At 38.8% G+C, this 22,770-nt stretch overlaps 1 protein-coding gene across 1 annotated transcript in view; it reads left to right on the plus strand.

The window, feature by feature from the left end:
- Positions 1-22,479, plus strand: part of LOC102845597 (rho-related GTP-binding protein RhoJ-like) — a 140,438-nt gene extending 117,959 nt beyond the window's left edge. The window contains exons 3-5 of the mRNA XM_006891791.1: positions 8,284-8,448; positions 11,076-11,171; positions 22,309-22,479. Coding sequence (XP_006891853.1) covers positions 8,284-8,448; positions 11,076-11,171; positions 22,309-22,455 — 408 coding nt within the window. The 3' untranslated portion in view covers positions 22,456-22,479. The remainder of the gene's footprint in view (positions 1-8,283; positions 8,449-11,075; positions 11,172-22,308) is intronic.
- The last annotated feature ends 291 nt before the right edge of the window (positions 22,480-22,770 follow it).

Genomic DNA, 22,770 nt, shown 5'->3' on the forward strand with positions numbered 1-22,770 from the left:
TCCAAGAAATTTGGGCGAAGGCTCTTAGCTCTGGTTCCCCATGAGGTAGCAGTCCCAAGGTCTGCTCTGTCTCACTTCAGGTTTCTGGTTGTTTCCTGTGGCAGCTATGGTTGCTGTTGTAGAACCTAGCGTGGTTGGGGCAAGAATCTCTGGCCCAGAGAATGCATTGCGTTCTCTTGCTTCTTCTTTGCTGGTGGTGAGATTCTCCCATTCTGCTACTGGACCCCTAAATTTCTAAACAAGACTGACCAATCCTCTTGTGCATAGGCTAACACACCTATTTGCATACTTCCTCTCATCCACATGCCACAGTCAGAAAATGGCGAGAATAGCCACTTTAAACAATAAACTCTTAGCCGCACAGCTGACTAAAATGCAAAACAAGTCTAAACACGTTTTTCAAAATTTACAGCTATCTATGCCTCCCCTACTGGTTTAAATTGATTTAATAAGACACCATCCCAATATGAAGGGACGATTGCAGTCATCTTTACTGAACATATTTTCAAAGGGTGAACTTTATGTTATGTAAATTATTTCTCAAAGCTGTTAAAAACAGAAAGTAGTACTTGGATGCAGAAGATAGCCAGGTGCAAGGGAAATAGCAGACCTTTGATGAATGAGGGCCACACCCTGCACAATGAAGCAGAGATGCGATTCTCTCTTCTGTGTAGCCACTAGTTTGGATGGTGAAACAACGGCTGACAGTGTCAAACCTTTTACCAGGACTTGGTGCCAGAAGAATTCATGCCACTATACATACCGTCTCAAAACAGGATGCAGACAAAGGACCAGCATGGCAGGAGTGCAAGGAGTGCCCAGGCACAAAGAAGACCCCAGTGGGTAGAGCAGAAGCAAGAATGGTCCATACACTGTTAGACTTTTCCAGCGGAATGAAGTATTCTGGTTGAATTTCTTATTTATTCCTATGTTTCAGTCAATAATCACACAATTTATTGATAATCCATCCCTATCTGGAAATGTTTCACCAAGACTGGAATTCTCCACGTCAACTTTCAATGCTCTGGGTGCTCCCCTATTTGTGCTAAGTTGGCAATGTTATGTGGTTCCAAGACACAGCTGATGCCCATGAAGTACCAGTGAGGAAGACTCCTCTATCCCCTGTTGTTATGTGCTGTCAAGTCACTTGCGACTCATAGAGAACCTAGGTACAACAGCCCTAAACTCTGCTCTGTCCTGTGCCAATCACACTGTCTCTCACACTCCCATCCCGATTATCCCAGTCACTGAATCAATCCACCTCATAGAGGGCCTTCCCCTCCTGCACTGTCCCTCCACCCTACCAAGCATGATGTCCCTCTCCAAGGACCAGTCCCTCCTTAAAACATGTCAAAAATATGTTAGACGAAGCCTCAGAATCCTTGCCTCCAAGGAGCCGCCCAGTTTAACCCTCTCCAGGATGAATCTGTTTGTTTTCCTAGCAGTACATGGTACCCTCAATACTCTTCTCCAACACCACAGCTCAAAGGCATCAATTCTCCTTCTATCCTCCTTGGTCACGGCCCAACTCTCTGATGCATAACAAGTGATAGCAAAGACCATGGATTGTCTCAGGCACACCTTAGTCTCCAGAGAGACACCATTGCTTTTCAGTACTTTGGAGAGGTCCCTAACAGCAGACATTTCCATCTCAATACGTCTTTCAATTTCCTGGCTACTGGTGCCAAGAGTGTGGAGCCAAGCAAACTAAAGCTGTGAACAATCTGAATCTCTTCACCACCCATCCTGATGCTGCCAATTGGCCCAGTGGTGAGAATCTTTGTCTTCTTGACATTGAGCCTCAATCCATATTGAAGGATGTAGTCCTTGACCCTCTGCAGTAAGCGCTTCAGGTCCTCCTTAGTTTCAGCAAGCAGGGTGGTGTCATCTGCATAACGCAGATTGTTGATAGATCTTCCACCAATCCTGAACCCACATTTCTCCTCATAGAGCCCAGCCTCCCGGATAATCTGTTCTGCATTCAGGTTGAAAAGGTATGGAGACAGGACACATCCCTGGCTTACTTACGCCTTTCCCAATTTTGAGCCATGCGGTGTTCCCTTGCTCTGTTCTGACGACTGCCTCTTGGTCCAAGTCTAGGTTTCGCATTAGCACAATCAAGTGTTCTGGGATTCCCATTCTTCTCAGAGTCTACCCCCTAGTGTCAAAGTAATTGTCAATATTCTTTAAACCTTTGCTGTACATGCTTTTCTTTCCTGAGGAAATGTGTACGTCTCTTACCCATCCATCTTGTCAGTTGCATATGGCTCTTCTGTATTCACTTTCCTGCTTTGAATATTGCTGGTTCTCTAAAGGAGCTTTGATGGTGTACTAAAAGTCAGCAATACTAACCCACCAGAGAGAAAGATAGGGAGTGTTCTATCTTGTAAATTTTTATGTAAAGACTTACAACCTTGCCAACCCAATGGAAGTTTTACTATGAACCAGAATCCACTCGACAGCAGTATATTTGATTATTTGAGGCTGTTAAGTTCCACAAAGGACTTGTACTACAAGTCAGTGGCCAGCCATAGAAAGGAATTGGCCTTCTTTTGTGACATAATACAGTCCTCATGCATTAGCCATCTCCTCTCCCTCCTCATTCTTTTATTATTAACACCAACAAAAGCAAAGGTCCTCAGCAGAGCCTATCTTTTTCAGTCAAGATTCTTCTTTTTGGCAATATTTAACAACATATTCTTCCACAAGGAAGCCTGCCTGTAGTTCATTGAGTAGCTCAACCCCAAAAGAGACGTTCCCCTCATTATATCCATCTCGCCAAGATGAAGGTTGCTGCAGGCCACTGGCATCACCTGGCATCGCAGGGATAGGTGGGGTCAGGAGAATGGGACAGCTCTTTTTTTGAGTTCACCAATTCCTACCCCAGTAAGACAGGCTCTACTCTGCCAGAGGCCTTTTGCATATTCTCTCCCTTGACACTTGGCAGGAGTGTCTTCATTATACCAGTATGTGGATTCTTAGCAAGCCAAGATTGAAAAAGGAGCTCTGGTGGCTTAATAGTAAGGAGTTGTTCTGCCAACTCAAAGGCACATAGTTTTGATCCATGGCAACTCTTTAGGAGAAAAATGGGCAATCTTCTCCCATGCAATTTACTGCCTCTGAAAACCCACAGGAGGATCAGCTGTGTTGTTGTTATTAAGACAAGTACAACCTATAGAGACCCTATGAACCCATGACAACAGATCTGAACCCTGTCCTACCTTGTGCCAACCTTATCATCTCTAATACACTTGATCCCATTACTGTAGCCACTGTACCAATCCTTCTTATTGAGGGTCTTCCTCTCTTTCATTGATATTCCACCTAAGTATGATGTCTTTTTCCTGGAAATAATCTCTTCTAACTACATATGCAAAATACACTTCACCATCCTTGCCTCCCAGGAGCACTCTGGCTGCACTTTCTCCAACACATACCTAATTGTTCTTTTGCCAGTCCATGGTACACTCAGCACTTTTCTCAAACACCACAATTCAAAGGCACAACTCAACTCGATCCTTCTTCTGTCATCCTTATTTATTGTCTGGCTCCTTAGGATACATAGCAGGTGATTGAAAAGACTGTGGCCTGAAACAGACTTACCTTGTTTTTAAACATCATTGTTCTTCAGTACTTTGGAGAGGTCCCTGACAGCAGACTTTCTCAGTTCAATACATGTTTTGATCTCCTCACAGTATCAGTGGTGTTCTTTGTCGACAATTTCCTCTTACTTAGATCCACAATTTCAATCTTTTCTCTATCATGTTACCTACTGACCTAGCTTTAAGGATTTTCATTTTCTTCCCTTTTTATTCTCCAACTCCAGTTCTTAGCACATCCCCTTCTAGTATTTTTGCTTTGTCTTCTTGAGATGCCCTTTGAAATCTTCTGTTCATTTCTTTAACTTCTCCATCTCTTTCCTTTTTTTAGCATTTCAATGCTCTAGTGCAATTTTCAGTCTCTTCTGACATCATTTCGGTCTTTTCTTTTTCCCCTGTGTTTGCTTGCTTCAAGGATGATGTCTTCTATGTAATCCTACAAGTCATCTGCTCTTCAATCATTAGTTTTCAATACCTTAAATATATTCTTGAGATAGTTTGGGGTGTTTGGTTGTGTGTTTTTTTAAATTTAGGGGTAGATTTAAGGTACTATTTTGGTTGTTGTGGACTTGTTTTCATTTTCTTCAACTTTAACTTACACATGAGTAATTGGTGGTCCCTTCCACAGTCAGCACCCTGTCCTGGTTTTGACTTTTGATATTGAGATTTTCCAAGCATTCTTTCCCAGATGAAGTTAATCTGTGTCAATTATGAGTCAATTCCTACTTACCAAGTTTGAGAAGCCAAGTTTTCCTGTAGTGTTCACCAGCCTCTATCTGGACTGATTTGAAGACTTTTTTTCTTTCTTTCTTTCTTTCTACTGCCTTATAAGCTCATATACCACTTCCTTTATCTTCCACCCTTGAACAGATTTTGAAATTTAGCACTTTTAAGTGGTAGAATGTGAAACTTTTGTTGTTTCTCTGAAGCACCTGAATTGAACGTGGCACAGAGAGGAGAATTGCAGTTGTTTCTGGTCATCCCTTTCAAGAACAGCCTCGTTTTAGTTAACTCAAGTTGGATCTGGTCTCTTATTGCACTGCAAAAATAATGAGTCTGATCAGATGTGAAAGGCAAAAAGATCTCACAGCCATAACTATTGTGTTTTATTATTTTATTGTGATTTGTATGAAAGTTCACAAGTCGGTTTTTTATTCAACCATCTATGTATTGTTTTAGAACATTAATTTCAGTGCCCTCAATATATTCACATTTTTCCTATTTCTACCACAATTCTCATTACCATTCATCCTCTGTACCCACCTTTCCTACTCTCAGGGCTTTAACCTTGGGCAAATGTTGCTTATTGGCTTTGCATGAATGACCATTTTAAGGAGTGGTTTTGGGGGAGGAAAGGCAGGTCTTACCAAAGTGGGAAAGCTTTCCTTATTGATATCCCTTTGGTATCCTAACTGCCAGAATTAACCAATTCTAGACAAGGTCTGAGCACGGTTCTTTGAGCACAGAATACTAAAAAAACGGAAACTTTCAAATTCTACAGATTTCAAGCTTACTATTGGTCATTTCTGTCTGGTAATTTAAAGAAATGTTGAATGCTTCATATAGGAACTAAAGGTGTAAAATTACTAAATTCATTGAACTTGTGAAAGAAAAATGTTGGGTTGAAGAATTAGAAGAACCTTAGAAAAATAACTCTCCATACTCAACAGAAAGGTGGCTTCTTGACTAAAAGTCCCTTCGTTTTAGTAATAAGGGGGATTTTGTTACTGTTATAAAGTAGGATCTGACTGCCAGCTGACCCACCAGTGAATGTTCAGGGGTAATTAATTGCAGGGGAGGAGATTGCCCATTTTTCTCCAGCAGAGAGGCTGTGGCATTCCAACCATGTACCTTTGGGTTGGCATTCCAACTCCTTACCACTTCACCACCAGAACTCCCTATCAATACGGATAGGGCATGCTTAAAGCATGCTTAAAGCAATCCGAGTACAGATACAGAATCTTTCAGATTTACAGATACAGATTTTTCAAGGAGATAGAAAAGGCAATTTGCAAGTTTATTTGTAGAGAAAAGAGACCCTAAATAAACAAAGCATTTCTGGAAAACAAGAATGTAGTGGAAGGCATAGCACTCCCTGATCTACAGACTGGTAACAAACATTTGGTAATACCATCTCAGACAAGAGTCTTATAATGAAGTTTACAGAATACTCCTGGGCCTCCACAAAAAAAAAAGACTGATAACCCAATTACAAAATGGGAAAAAGACATGGAAAGAATTTTCAAAGAGAAAGATATTCAAATGTCAAACAGACACAAAAAGAAATGCTCAAAATCACTGGCAGTAAGAGAGATGTAAGTCAAAACCACAATGAGGTACTATCTCATTTCAGTAACAGTGGCAAAGTTTAACAGGACCACAAGTAATAAATGTTGGAGAGGATGTGGTGAGAACTTCTATACATTGTTGGTGGGATTATAAAATAGTACAACCATTCTAGAAGGCAGTTTGGTGCTTCCTCAAAAAGCTGATCATAGAAATTCCATATGGCCCAGCTATTCCACTACTTGGAAGATAACCCAAGAAAATGAGACCTGAGACACAAATGGAGATTTGTACACTAATGTTCATAGCAGCATTATTCACCATCACAAGAACATTTAAATAGCCCATACATCCAAAAACAAATAAATGGATTGAGAAATTATGGTACATTCACACAATGGAATACTACGCAGAACTCAGGAGCAATGATTTTGTAAATTATTACCTAACTTGGAAAGGACTGGAGAGCATTATGCTGAATGAACTAACTCAGTCCCACAAGGACAAATATTGTATAAAACCATTATTGTAGAATGAGTATAAGGATCCAAGGCAAGTAGGGGAGAGTGGAAGCAGAGGGATGAGGATGGGCAGGGAGAGCGGGGATAAATGATGGAGTTGTACAATTTGATGGGTAGGGGGTTGAGGGAAATTGAAAGAATCTATTTTCAAAAACAATGTATCTGAATTTTATAAATTAGTATTTAAAAAAGTCAACTTGAGGAGGGGGATGGGAGACGGGGGTAAAATGTGCAGGAATGAATGAATGAATGAATGAATGAAAATCTAACTTTTCTGTAAACTTTTATTTAAATCACAATTAAAATTAAATTTAAAAAAAAATCTACTATACCAAAACAGCATGGTACTGATACAATGACAGGCACATAAACCAAGGGGACAGAATTGAGAACCTCAAAATTAACCCATTTATCTACAGTCAACTGATATTAGAATAAGGAAACAAAACCTATCAAATGAGGAAATGACAACCTCTTTAACAAATGGTACTAGCAAAATTGGACTGCTAGCTATAGAAAACTGAAGCAGATCCACATCTCTCACCATACACAAAAAGCAATGCAAGATGAATCAGAGACCTAGGAGTAAAGCCCAAAACTACAAAGATTATAAAAGACAAAATGAAACCAAGTTTAGAAGGTCTCAGCTATGGTATAAAGAAGCTGACAAATAGGGCCAGAAATACACAACCAGGAGAGGATAAAATTGATGAATGCAACCATCTAAAGTTTAAATCCCTGTGCGCATCAAAGACTTTTCCCAACGGGGTGAAAAGGAAACTACCAACTAGGAAAAAAGACATTTGGCAATGCCATCTCAGACAAGGGTCTCGCATTGTAAGTTTCCAGAATCCAACAGGGCCTCCACAAGAAAAAGACTGATAACACAATTACAAAATGGACAAAAGACATGAAAAGAATTTTCACATTGGAAGACATTCAGTAGAAATGCTCAAAATCTCTGGCAATAACAGAGGCACATATCAAAACCATAATGAGCTACCATCTCGCTCCAGTAGCGGTGGCATAGTTCAACACGACAGCAAACAATAAATGTCAGAGAGGATGTGGAGAGATAGGAACTCTCATATACTTGTGGAGAGATTGTAAGTGGTACAACCTCTCTGGAAGGCAATTTGGTGCTTCCTCAATAAGCTAAACATAGAAATTCCATATGATCCAGCTATTCTATTGCTAGGAATATACCCCAAGGAAACTAGAACTGAGGCATAAATGGACATTTGTACATCAGTACATCATAGCAGCATTATTCACCCTCACAAGAACATGGAAACAGCCCCAAATGTCCAAATACAATCGAATGGATTGAAAAACTGTGGTACATTCACACAATGGAATACTATGCAGCACACAGGAGCAATGATTTAGAAAATTAATACATAACTTGGGAGAGAATGGAGAGCATTGTGCTGAGTGAACTAATTCAGTTTCACAAAGGCAAATACTGCATAAGACAATTATTATAGAAAAAGAAAGATAACAAGTAAAATATGTATGAGGATCCAGAGAGGGGGAGATCAGAGTGATGAGGACGGGCAGAGGGAAATCATAGGGTCACACAATTTGGCGGGTGGAAAGAAGGGGGCGGGGGTGAAGGAAATGGGAAAGATCTTGTGGGGATCTGGAAAGACAGGGAAATGGTGGGCATAGTTCAATGGTAATGATTGTATGAAATACAATGTGACTGAAGGATAATGTGAAACACAATGTATACGAACTTTGTAAGTAAACCAATATAAAATAAGTAAGAAAATAAATGTAGGGGTAATATTTGGTTACAGTGGGCAGTAGAGCAATCTAGCCTCTCTCTCTCCCTAGAACCAGGTGCTACAAACTCTTGTCTGCTCTCCCTACAGGAGGACTACAACCAGCTAAGACCACTCTCCTATCCCAACACGGACGTGTTTCTGATCTGTTTCTCTGTTGTCAATCCTGCTTCTTACCACAATGTCCAGGAGGAATGGGTCCCGGAGCTGAAAGACAGCATGCCCCATGTGCCTTATGTCCTCATTGGGACCCAGGTTAAAGCTCGGGATGGCGGGGTAGCTAAGGGAAAGGGTGGGAAAGGAAGGATTACCAAAATAAAGACCCTGTAGACGGCACCTAAACTACAAGCTACCTCAAGAATGCAGTAATCTTAGCACTAACCCTCTCAGACATCAATATGCTAGAACTGCAATTCTTAGCTTATACTTGTAAAAGACAATCGTTACGTTTTAAGTGCAGTCAAGTCAAACTTGATGCAAAAGACAATAGATTGACTGTGTAATATGAAGCAGGAAGTTTTCATAAGGCCTTTAAAAAACTAAATGTTCAACTAAAAAAATGATTTTTGCTCTTGCCCTGAACCTCACCCACTCCTGGAGCCAGAAGAGTGAGGTGAGGGTGTCAATTACACCCATTAACTACTTGGTTGTTGGGTTTGTTTTGGTCAGGGGTGAGGGTGGGTTGTTAATATATCAAATGCATGGTAATTTTAAAGGCACAAATAGGTGTGAATGTCAAAATGACCCTAGTTATAGCAATAATGACAAGAACTCCTTAATAATGCTCCTGGAGAAAAAGAACAAGTGCTATTCTCTATTGACTATTGCCTTTAACAGGTTGCCGCAAATGACAGCAAAATGTGCTTCTAAGCAGTCGTCAATTTAAAAGTATGGCAACTTGTTAAGTACATTGTTGTCTATACCTTAAAAAAAATTAAACCAAATATGCTAAATAAACATGTGATTATAATAATGCTTATAGTGTTTTCAAAATTCACAGAACTCCACAGTTTAAATCATCAACATTAAGCCAATTGTACAAAAGTATCAAAAATTGTTCCACCCTTTTATATAAAAAAGAACAAAATCATCTTAAATCCAAATGACTATTAGAAAGGAATAGAAATTAATTTTTTTTCATATGGCTCCTTCAAGATTCTTCTACTTACATTTTGTCTCAAAGAAACTTTAAAATACAAAGGAAAGCAAAATATTTCTTAGTATAAATATGTAATTATACATTATGTGTATTTACCTAGAAACAAGATCAAAGTTCAGTTCCTCTCTCTAATGTGAATGATAATAATTTCTTCTCATGAAGTTTTTGCTTTAAATTTAAACTAGTAATTATTAATCATACTGATGGAGCTTGGATCCTTGCTGCCATGATATGATAGGAAGTAAGACATGTTTTTGAGTCATTGTTGTTGTTGTTATTGTTAAGTGCTGTTGAGTCACAGGCGATTCATAGCGACCCTATGAATGAAAGACCTGAACACCTGTATAATTTTAATCCTTTCTCCAGGTTCATAAGGTTTCTGGAGGCAAGCTATTTCGGAAGTGTATGCCCCTCACTGCTGCTTCCAAGCTTGTTTTAATCGGGGAACTCCACCAAACACTGTCCACCATGGGTAACCATTAATGCATTTGATACATCAGTGTCAGTGTTCAGCATCACAGCCACCACGAGTTACCTCTCTGTCCAGCAAGTGGACAGACCAGAGCTACATGAACTAGAAGAATGTTTGACCAAAAACAATTAAAAACAGGCCTGTGAGCCGCGGATTAAAGTCACCCACCTTTAGCTTGGTAGCATCACTTTCTGCCCACTAGGCCAACTGATCTCTCTCTCTGCAGTTGTAGTTAAGTCATTAGTATGACTCTCTCTCTATGCTGTTGTTGTTAAGTCATTGTTGAATCATTAATATGTGTTTAATAACAGATTAGCATAATATTTGAACAATTAAATCCATATAAGTACTGAATGAGATACTAGTTACACAAACATACTAGTTTTCTTTACCACAAGAGCTTTCATATTGCCACATTCATACCCATTTGTGTATCCAGGGGATCACATATACAGTGAGATTTTAAATCAATCAAACTTTTTAAACTACAGAGCCTAATTTAATTGTTTATATTTTCAAAATTGCTCTATTTGTAAAGACTAATAATGCTTATTGCTCAAGAAAATGTTTTGGAAGCTCTTCCTTGGGACTTGCCTTCAGAGCCGGTAGTGTGTTTGTTGAATATTTTCACAGATGGCCAATCTTCATTCCTCAGAGCAGAGATTTGGTTTGGAAATGCCACATAGACACATGCAAATGGATTCAGATCCAGAAAATGACCTACTAAGCAGTGTCTAATTGAGGAACATAATTTGCAATCAAAGCAATTGTTGCTTTACCACAGTGAAGGTACTATGACTATCTTTTGTGACTTATAAAAGCAAACCAATAGGCTATTTTTTTTCCTCAAAGAGACTTTATAAGCCAGCGTAGATCTTTATGGTAGCAGACTGCTTCATGTTTCAGCCATCAAAATGCTGGTACATTCAAATAACCAGCTTTTCAATTATCAGATCAACACTTAATCCACTGTATTATTAAAGTCCCTTATGATCAATTGCTGGTATCTAAAATATAAGAAATTTCAAAAACATCTAAGACAGCAACAGAATCATTGAAGTTTTCAGCCTCCCAGGGTGCCTACTTTTGAAGAAGAGGAAAGTGTTTGAGTTTTCAAAGAAATCACTTCATTTTTTCAGGCAAACTTCCTTAAAGAAAACTCTATATTCAAAGGGAAAGACTGACCACAGTTAAAAATTTGGCAAGGCCTAGAAAAATAGGCAAGCTTATCATATGTATATCTTTTGCCAGATCGACCTTCGTGATGATCCCAAAACCTTGGCCCGTCTGCTGTACATGAAAGAGAAGCCCCTTACATATGAGCATGGTGTGAAACTCGCAAAAGCGGTACAAATTTAATTATAAATGTGTGCTTGCTGAGGGGAGAGTTTGGCTTGCTTCAAATGCTTTGGGGGTGGGGGGATGACCTACACAGAGATTTGCTTTAAAACAGAGGTTTAGAATCTTCTCTGGTTTCCATTCTCCCCTCTGTTCTAGTTAGACTGGAACAGGCCACTTAGTGATTCTTGTCAGCCCATGTTGTCTGTTTTTCATTAAGAAATAAATCTGAGGAACTCGAATAGATGAAGCAGTCCTCATTTGATTTAGCAACCTCTAGAATATCCACTTGTCATGTTTCAGATGAATGAAAGGAATCCTTAGATGTATATTTGTAAATTTCACAGCTTATCATCGGTGTAATTCACTTAAATAATTCCATAAGAGAAGCTTTATTATATTCTTGGGAGAAATGGAGATTAGCATCTGGGACGGGTGTATTTGTGTAATATTTCTCACTGTGTTATGAATAGCCACTTAGAGGGGCCTGGATTGTGTCACAAACAGCATCTGCAAGAGGAACAGAGACTGAAAAATAACTAGTTGAAGAATCCTAGTGGCTGCTGCTCAGATAATAGCAACTTGCTCATAACTGGAACTGTTTCCAGAACGCTTTCTTGAGAATTGAGTATGAATAGTGATTTTCGTTAAGGAATTATTTTTAAAAGTATTTTCCACATAACAAAGTTTTGTCTCCCTATTACTATCAAGATGTATACAAAGAGGACAGAAAAAGACGTACTTTATAAAGCAAGTAGTTTCTAACATGTTTCTATAATCAGAATCCATTTCCTCATTTAGTCTCAAATCCATCAACATCAAATTAGCAGGTTTACATTTCTGTTTTACCTTCTAAGTGACTAATCCTGACCAAGCACATGTACCAGGCAGTCTAAGTCTGCCAAGAAAAATATTAACAACCGTTTCTTTGTTAACAAAAACATACACATTTGTCTGACTTGGATATACTCAAAAACCCCAAAACTAAAAATGGTGCACTAAAATAGATATTATATAAAATTTCACACAGTGACTGAGGTAATAAGGGCAGATGCTCCAGATAGGGCAGGGTTCAGAGATATTGTACATAGGGTTGCTATGAATGCAAGTGATTCAACAATACATAAAAACAACAAAATATAAAATTTTCTTTTTAAGGGTGCAGGACATGAAAAGACATCACAATTATTTGAGATAGTAGCTTCTACCTACTTCTACTAATAGTCATGTTAATGCTACTAGTACTAGCCATTCATGAAGCTCTTAGGATAATTAGTAAAGACAGTTCCCAGGTCATCAAAGACAGCCAGTTCTAATGGAATCTTTCAAGCTGAAAATGTGTGGTCAAGTCATAACAGGTATATCTGGTTCTTATTTAGTCTTTTGTTAGTGCAAAAAAGAAAAAAAAGTCAAAACGTCTTGAAGATTTTTCCATGACTTAAAAGGTGAACTTCAACAAATGGAAGTGATGGGTTTGTTGCACAAGTAGAGGTTAGTTCAATTGTTCTAAAGTGAGGGCAAATTCATGTGATTCTAAAGGGAACACTATGTATTAATTTAGACAATTATCTGTTAAGTCAGCTGTTTATAACTGGGGGCTTACTGTACTTCTCCAACCATCTCATTTGATCTTCATTTGATCCCCTAAGAAAATAGTGTTTTTATCATTTCATGGGTGAGGAAATAGTCTTAAAGAGAAAAAATATGTCTGATTCACACAGCTGATAGCAAAGACCAAAAATTCTAAGCCATATTTGTAGATTTCACTACCTATGCATCTGCCCACTGTGCACATTATCTTCTCTCGAAGACCAGTTGCCCTGGGCTTGGCTCCAACTCCTGGAGACTTTGTGTGTGCCAGTCAGTGCTGAATTGAGCTTCATTGAGTTTACAGTGATATTTTTTTCGAGTAGATCACCAGGCCTTTCTTCTAAAGCACCTCTGGGTTGACTCACTTCACCAGTCTTTTGGTTAGCAGCCGAGCATGTTACCAGTTTGCTCTTTGCCTCTCCTGTTTTGCTTTGTTTTGTTTTCCTCCAGTGAAATGCATACATGTCTTAAGTTCTTCTACCATCTCAAACATTGAGCCTCATATTTTCTTGTTGTTGTGAACAGTAGAGTCAGAACCAACCCATAGCTGACCCTCCACTGGGTTTTTAGAGGCAGTTAATAACATGGGAGGAAATTGCCCATCCTGCTCCTGCAGAGAAGCTGGTGGCCTCAAACCATGTGCCTTAAGGATTGCAGCACAGCTTCTTGTCACTAGGCCACCCGAGCTCCATGATTTTTCTTATTAAGGTGTATAAATAGCTACAGATGCATATGTGATTATACACAATAGATTCTTTTACTACCCATTGGCTTTGGCAGGAATTTGGTTTCTGTATTCTTTGTTTCTGAATCTTCCGTCCCCCGCCACCATCCTGTCAGCATCCTAGGCTTACTTCTTCAGTTGAGAAGTCGTTTACCCCCACCCCAACCACCACCTCTCAGAAGAAATCATTGCAAAGCCTCCCATCTCATTACATACTTATTTTAGGAACAATGGCTGAGTTCACCACTTTATTGCCTTTTGCCAGTTTCTCCTAGCAACTGCTCTCAGATACTGAGAGAATCATGTTTTGCTTACAGAATCCAATTTAGAAGAAAAACCAAGCAAGATTTTTTAACTTGTTTCATCACAACTCATGTAATTATAGAGATGCGTTGTGTTTCTCTACTCTGACTTTTCTGTCATTTATAATAACAACTAGCACTTATGGAGTGTTTGCAGTGCACCAGGCATGGTGCCAAGCCTTTCACCCGCCTTGTCTTAATTAATCCTCACAGCAACCCCCTGAAGTGTGTGTATTATTATCTCAACCTTTCCAAAGGAAACCGAGTCTTAGGTTAGAGACACAGCTAAGAGGCAGCAGGGTTAGGATAGAAAACGACACTTGCATTGTCGTATTTTCCTGTTTTACATGTGTAATGTGAAAAATAAACTCTTATGTTTAGGGAATCTATTTACATTGAAAGGAGCCCTGAAGGCACATTACATAATGTATTGGCCTGATAACCCAAAGGTCAGCGATTCAAATCCACCAGCTTATTTGAGGAGGAAAGGTGGACATTCACATGCTATTAAGATTTAGAGCCTTAGAAGCACAATAAAGGATTATTGTGCACTAGAAATCACTTGATGGCGGTTGGTTTTGTGTACTAAAGATCCTTGTTTTAATAAAATATATTGTGAATATACATATTCACAACAAAGCCTTTATCATTTCAACAAATTTTATATGGAATTACATTCTTCAAATTGTCTAACTGTTCTCACTATCCTTTTCCAAATTAATCCACATGAAGGGGTCGTTGGTAGCCTAGTGGGTAGGGAGTTGCCCTACTCTGTGGGAGAAAGATGGACAATCCTCTCTCTGAAAGCCCACTAGAAGGTCAGTTAAGCGTCGGTTCCAATTCAATGGCAATGAATTCTTTTTTAACGGCAATGAATTTTTATGAATTTTTTAATTTAACATAAAATCACTGCCCCTAAACTTATTTCAACAATTCAAGAAACTGCTGTGTCAGTTTCTAAATCTTCCTATTTAATATTTATATTCTCATAGTTTAAATACTTTATTAATGCTGACTTTTCTATCTGGTCCTTTGAATCAGTAATATTCAATTTTCATGACATTTTCATCTATAATCTCTTTTCATCTCAAGGGATATTTTTAAATCTTTTTAAAGCACATTTCTGTATCATACATATTTACATTTGCTTACAGGCCAAAGTTAACCACATTTACATAAATATTTTCTATCATATTTATCATAAATATTCATTGTATTTTACTTTTTTCACTAATGTATTTCCTCCCCTGTCTAATTTTCCTGTTTAGCATATATTTATAAATGTCCAGGTTGCTATTGGGATTGACAGTGATTGAACACCTAATATATGTAAGGTAGTATGGGACATTTTCATTCTAAGATTCTAATTCTTGTTCATTCTCTTTCTGATTCTATTTTATATTTGATGCACCCTAAATATGATTTTCTGAGATCAGACTTCCTAAGGTATTTCTTGCTACAATTTTCCATTTTCCCTTTTTAGACTTTGGCCTCTTTTTCTCTCCTTGTTCTTCACCACTCTTTGTACCTATTGTCATTCTGTTGTGACTCTTTGGTTTAGTGCTATTTCCTGTTTAATGTGCACAGAGGGATCTAACAATGCAAAGTTGCTGCAAAAAGATCCATGTCAATCATCTTAAACTAATATTCTCCTCCTAACTGAAACAAGTCACTTTTATTCTCCTTTTATGCACGTGGAAAAAACTATTAAATGTCCGATTACCAGCAGAAACTAGCAGGTTAAACTCTTTCAGAAACATCTTGGAGAACAGAGCTAGTTATCAGTTTCTGAAAGGTCACAACTTTAAAAAACCCATCGAGCAACATATGGACTTGTCTTGAGTTGAGACTGAAATGGCAGCAACTAACATATTCTGGCCATTTCCACTTTCCCCATGGTCATTGATAATCACTCACTCAATTCATTGTGGGGGCCCAAATTACAGAAATAAGGGAAACACACCCTTGCTCTCAGGAGGCCCTGAAGCTGGCACGGGAGGGAACAGGCAAAGGTACTTCCACTGAGCATGAATATTAAATAAAAAGCCAACCAACTGCCATCATAAACTCCAACACCTAGCAACCAGAAACAATAGAGTAGAACTGCCCAGAGGGTTTTCAAGACAATAAATCTTTATGGAAATAGACTGCCACATCTTACTTCCACAGAGCTTTTGGTTAGCAGCTAAATGCTTCCATACACCACCACCAGAGATGCTTGTGTGACAGATACATACCAAGTATTAAAGTAACAGAGAGAAGGAAGGGGCTCATTCTTTCAGAAAAGGAGGAATCAGAATCTCTCTTGGAGTTGATATCTGAGTCAGAAGAATAAGGTCAAGTTTTGGAAGTTGACAAAGCTGAGAAATTGTGACCTGAAATCCCATACTAAGATATCAGTCTACACAAAGGATACACAAAGATTTGGGTTTGGTTTAATTTTTCAAAGCATAGGAAGCAGAGAGGTAACTGCTGGCCCAAATTTTTTTCCTAAATGTTTGATTGGTCTACCAAAGAGTGATAGTTCACTGTTGAGACCAGGTTCCTCTCACTGTGACCCTGTGTGACAAGCAGAAGTTCCCATAGAATTTCCTTGGCTGTACTCTTTAAGGCAGCAGAAGATCCCAGGCTCTTTTTCCTTTGGGGCAGCTACATAGGTTTGATACACTAACCTTTCAGTTAGTAGCCAATCACTTAACATAGAAGCTGCCAGGTCTCTACATGTAACTAAGCGACCAATGTTGTTGTTGTTGTTGTTGTTGTTGTTATCAATTGTCATCCAGTCAAGTATGACTCATAGCAACCTATCAACAAAAGGCCTGAAGCCTTTCTAGAATTATCATCATTTATCAAAGTTCAGAGACTTTCAAGAGGCATGATTTTTAGGAAGTGGATCCCACCCCTGCTTCCAATATTCACTTGAAAATGCAATGTATCTATTTCTAGTTTCAAGAAATTTTTAAAATTCTAAGGATATAATAAATACTAAGCCAACATTTCCTTCTCAAGGGAACTTTGGAGGCTTAGTGGTAAGGAGTTATGCTGCCAACACAAAGTCACAGAGTTCAAACCCACCAGGTGCTTTCTAGAAGAAAGATGGGCAATCTCCTCTTGTGTGAGTTACAGCTTTTGAAAATTACCCTCTTTGGCGAGTTCTGGTGGCCTATTAGCAAGAAACTGCACTGCAATTCCAGAGGTGCATGGTTCAAATCCAAAAGATGCTCTACTGGAGAAGGAGGAACAATCTCCTCCTGTACCAGTCAGATCTGATTTGATGGTACACACACACACACACACACACACACACACACACACACACACAAAATTAAATTAAAAAAATAAAAATGATCCTCCTGCTGGAGGATCAGCTATGAGTTGCTTCCAACTTAACTGCACATATCAGCAGCAATAGCAGCATTCTTTTGTCAAATACAACTTTTAGACAGAGTATGTGCTCTTTGGGTTGCTACAACTCCTTCCTCGACTGTCCTTCAATCAGTGTCTTTGTACTGTCCAGTCATAAGCTGACAATCCAGGATCTCTGGAGTAAATTTGGAGGGAGCAGTGCTACTAACCCAATGGTGGTGCTTCCGTTGGTTCGAATCCAACAGCTGTTCTGCAGGAAAAAGAAAGACAATCTCCTTCTGTGTCATTTAAAGGCTCAGACAACCTGCTGGAGAGTCAGCTATGAGGCCCCTCTCCAGTGATAGCTTGAGAAAAGCTGGAAATCACTATAGTCTTTGGGGATAAAATATCCTAAAGCCATTTGGCCTAGATATTTATTTCAGAAGTTTGTGTATAATGCTGATTTGTTAACACAGAGTCTCTCACATCTGATTCTCCATTCTTTCTTTGACTTTCTAGTTGCCTGTTCTATGCCTTTCCTAAATAAGGACTAAATAACATACTTTCATTTCATAGAAACCAGCTTTCTCTTTATTCCACTAACCCTTCTCCTCCATCACAAAAAAAGAAAAAGGGGGAAAAAAGCCCTTTTCACTCACCATTTCATGTCCATTCATTGTGATTCTTCCCATTTGATAACTCATTTTAGTTCATTTAACCACTATTTCCCTACATTTTCTTTCAATAATCCACAGAATGACTGAGTCAAGAGATAATTCAATTTGCAGCTTCCTTCCTCTCTCTAGATGTCTGTTGAATGAACTATGGAATGAGATTGACCTTAGATCTACTTGGGGTTCGTGTGCAGATGAAACGAGTTAATGCAGTGCAAGATCTAGCTCATCAAACTCTGTTATATCCACACACCCTCTTACACATTTCCACAGCAAGGAAGTCTTCTTTGCCTTTGATGTGACAACCAGAAGTATCAAGCTTCCTTCCACTTGATTCATCATGGTTTTTCAGTTTCTTCCTTTGGAATCTTCTCTTCTGAACACCTGATAAGTTACCTAGGCTTTAAGCCATTATCTTTTAACTCCTGTTATAGAGTTATCAGGAAAAAATGTTCTCAGTTTACATTCCTCAATCTCCGTTTCTTGATAAGTAATTTTGGTAAGCACATTCAAGCTTGTTGAGACTATTTGTAAGCAAGGATCCTGGTATTCTAAATGCTTACAAATAAATTCTAAGTGTTTGACCAGGGTAGTTACTTTGCTCTAAGAAGTAAGTGGGGAAAAATGCCTTTTAAAAGCCCTATTTCCCTGAAACATTTTGCTGTTTCACATTTTTTGTAATGATTTGGGCTTTGCCTCTTCCCTGAGCCAGAATGAATTCTCTCAACCTCAAAGTATTTGATAAGTGGTTAAGCAGACCCACCTCTTAGTGCCACTTCTCACGCCTATTTTCCAAATCACATCCAAAACGTACATGCTGCTTTTCGTGGAATTTTCACTACAAGAATGTGTATTAACTTAGTCACAATAATGCCTTTATCTACTGTTAAATTATCTTCAGAAATATCTAAATTGAGGAAGACAAGTATGGGCTCCTCCAGAGTCATCAAAAGGCAAACTCTTGACAGGTTGCCTGAAGCACACGGCTTGAGAAGGAAAGGGCCCACCTGTAAGCAGGACCAGATGTCACAGAGCCCACATGTAAGTTAGGATCAGCCAGTCTCACTCACCTCTAATACTCAGATTCACACAGCCCGAGACTTGTGGCTACTACCCAAAGAACCCACTTGTGTCAAGTAAAACATAGTAGAAACCTTCACCACTAGTTTTCTAAGGCTGAAAATCTTAACAGGAGGAGACTGCCCATCTTTCTCCCTTGGAGTAGTTAGAGGTTTAGAACTGCTGACCTTTTGGTTAGCAGCCCCATTAGTGACACGTTACATCACCAGGGCATTTGTAGTCACGGTTGGGAAGTATTTACTGGCTAGTACAATCTCCACAATAGTAGTTCTGGGGTCCTTTTCAGATCAATCAGTGAGAATATCTTCACAAGCAAACAGTCATTCAATTAACATGTCCACTAGATTCAGATGCTCATCACACACATGTTCATATCAAGCATTGGACACAATCCCAAAAATATAATGGATAGAATTTTATGATATTTGAAAAATTCTAAATTATATCTCACTCCTCATTCTGCTGTTTTTAATTATAAAGGGAAAGAAAGTTCTTTCCTAATCCAAAGGCCAAACCATAGTCAAAATGAAAGCTATAAAATAGGTTTTCAACAACCTACATCTTTTCTTTTGCTATTTTTCTTTAGCGCATATGGAAATCATTCTCTGCGAGAATAGAAAGTACATAGTATCTTTTGGGAAAATTAGGAAATATTTTATCTGGATCCAACCAGCATACTTTAGGGGATTCAACAAAGCAATAGAATTGCATGATGTGGTTTCTTTCCATAGGTGTGGTTTTCCAAGTAAGGGAGTAACTTCATTTTTCTGTTTGCAAACAGACTTACTTAACAGAGTTGAATTATAAGGGCCACAGGTACTGTCATGGAACAAGAAAAGATCTAAATTTTAGGTGTGAGTCTTTCACTTTCTAGCTTGTTGTTGTTGTGTCATCAAGTTAGTATGACATAGAGCAATCCTGTGAACAACAGATCAGAGCCCTCACCTATCCTGTGCCATCATCATAATCTCTAACACATTTGAGTCCATTGCTGCAGTCACTGTGTCTACCATCACGTTGAGGGTCTTCCTCTCTTTAACTGACTCCCTACCTTTCCAAGTATGATGTACCTTCCCAAAGAATAAAAATCACCCAATTAGTTGCTAGGGAAGGCTAAACAGTCCACACAACCTTATGGGTCTATGCAACCCTTTTTCAAGTGAAATCCATTTGTCCAGATGTTACATACTATCAGGTTGCTTCCAAATACATATTTTGTTTGCTACAGAAAGCATTTTGTAAATTAGCAAATATGAAAGAAAATTATTACATCTCATTTCTCTTGAAAAATACAAAGATGAATCACAGTGAACCAGCATTCCTATCCGGCAAAAATTTTTTAGAGGGATTGTAGCCTTTACAATGCACCATAGTCCCCACTCCTCCCTTGCACTTGTTCCATTTTATTTGTTTGCAATAGCCACAAACGCTAGTAGAACTATGAGCTTCCTAGCTTGCATTAGCTATTTACTTGTCCTTGTTTCTATAAACTGACCACCCAACCACTGAATCTGCTTTAATGTTTCAGTTATTCTAATAACATAGAGCATAAAACAGAAGTATTCTTCCAAGTGTCCTTAATATCAAAGTGGTTCATGGTCTACTCTGGTCATCTACATCTGGTCAAATAAATAATATGAAATCTATGATTCTAGCTTGAATGTCTGTATTTCACCAAGGTATATTGTGATTATCAAATACATCAATGTATAAAGGAAAAGGCTTCAAAATAAGGCCTTAACCATGTACAAAATATATTATCTACATGTGACTTGGTATTGACAAAAAACTAAAATGTTAACAGATGTGAGAATTTTTATTCTCACATGTTTAGTTTTTTTCAAAAAATATGGTTTCCTTTTGAGTCTTTTAAATTATGTTGTAACTCAATAATACCAAATAGGTATTACTTTGCTGAAAAGCATCTTATCAGAAGCACATTTTAATGAAGCATGACCTATTAAAAAACCTTACCACTTGTTTTTCTTTACATTGTGTTAAACAAGTTTGCCTTGTCACATACAGCATAAAATATATTTCACTTGCACGTAATATACACATTCTTCATATTGTTCCAGGAAGATGAGACCCAAGGGTGAGGATGAATCACCTGAACACCTGAATTATAAAGAGGAAAGGTTTTATTATCCAGTAGAGCCAAGGGGGACTATTGTCCAAAGTGGCTGAGCTTCCTGAATTGTTTGGCTTGAGGTTTTTATAGGGAAGTGGACAAAGGAGCAGTTATGGGGTTTTCTCTTTGGTAGCTTCAAAGCAGCAGTGAGAATTTACAGAGGCAGAAATAGATTCAGGAAGGTAGGGGGTCATGAGTCTAAGTACATCCTCAGTTTCTAAATAAGGAAATATTCTTGTTAGTATACATGCCTTTGGCCCAGTAGATAAGAAAATATTCTTGCGAAACTAAAGCCCTGCTGGCCTTCAGATAAGAGAAGCACTGCAGAACTTCTTCCCCTCTCCTTCCTCTTTGGGATGTAAACATCTCCCAGAGTCCCTTCTCGGGACCTCCTCTCAATACAAATGAGATGATTTTAAAAAGAGCCCCACCATTCACAGAACACATTTAAGTCTGTTTTTATATTTGGCTATTTTTTACGGCAACAGTGAACACAGCAAAGATTATGCAGGTGATACAAGACTAGACAAGGTTTTGATTTGTTATATAAATAGGGCTGACAAAAGTCAGAATCAACTCAACATGTTTGTATGTTCTTTTCTTATAAAACCAAATGTTCATTGCCCTCGAGTCCATGCTGACTCACTGTGACCCTCTATATTGGATTTCAAAAGCTGTTAGTCTTTACAGGAAGAGATGGTCTTTCTATTTCCAGAGGCGTAGATGGTCTATTAGGATTGTCAATCTTTTGGTTAGTAGAGAAACAGGCTACCCACTATGCCACGAGAATTCCTTTTATGTTCTTATATTGGAGGGGGGTGAGGGAGAAGGTCATGGATCACTTCTGAAATCTATTGCTTACTAAAAGTGATCCATAACTATTTATTGTCAATATCAAAAAAGTTGCCATAGAGTTGGCTCCAAGTCATGATGACCCTGGGTGTTAGCATTAGACTGTCCTTTGTAAGCTTTAAGGGCTGAGTGTCTGAAAGTGGATCATCAGACCTTCTTCTCAGGTACCTTAGACAAACTCAGACCCAACCTTTCAGTTAGAGTGTTAACTGTGCCATCCAGAGATAACATTGCTAATATGAGAATATACTTTAAAAAAAAAAAAGAAAGAAAAATTTGAAGAACAGATTGATATTTCAATGCACAGGGCAAAAAACCCATCTTAAAATCCCTCCCAAACTCACTGGTAGAACAGAGCAGTAGTACTTAGGTGGGCAAAGGGCTGACACTGCTGTGCTTTTCTCTTACCAGGAGGCAATGTCTCACAACTCTCTCTTTTGTGTTTAAGATCGGAGCGCAATGCTACTTGGAATGCTCAGCTCTGACTCAGAAAGGTCTCAAAGCAGTTTTTGATGAAGCAATCCTCACCATTTTCCACCCCAAGAAAAAGAAGAAATGCTGCTCCAAGTGTCAAAGCGGTTGCTCTGTTGTCTGAAGTGGCCAAGACTTGCCTGCACCCCACAGAAGGGAAGGAATAGTAGCAGATGCCTGGGTCCACGCTCACGTCACAAACAAGAGCATGAGCAGGACGGAACTCACATCACCCAGACCCTGTTCCTTCCCTGGGGAGCCCTCATAAGTACCACCTACTTGTCAGCCAACTGCCACAAACCCTGCCAGCCAGAAACACCCACTCTTTGCACTTCAAGAACACTGAGCCCAGATTTTGGCTTTTTGTTGGAAACAAAGTCAAAGGTCATTTTTTTTCCCTATCTCTTCGTCTTGTGAGCACAAAACTGACGAGAAATCA

Source organism: Elephantulus edwardii, unplaced genomic scaffold, assembly GCF_000299155.1.
Source record: "Elephantulus edwardii isolate Elephantulus edwardi_28Jun2011 unplaced genomic scaffold, EleEdw1.0 scaffold00104, whole genome shotgun sequence".
Lineage (NCBI taxonomy): Eukaryota > Metazoa > Chordata > Mammalia > Macroscelidea > Macroscelididae > Elephantulus > Elephantulus edwardii.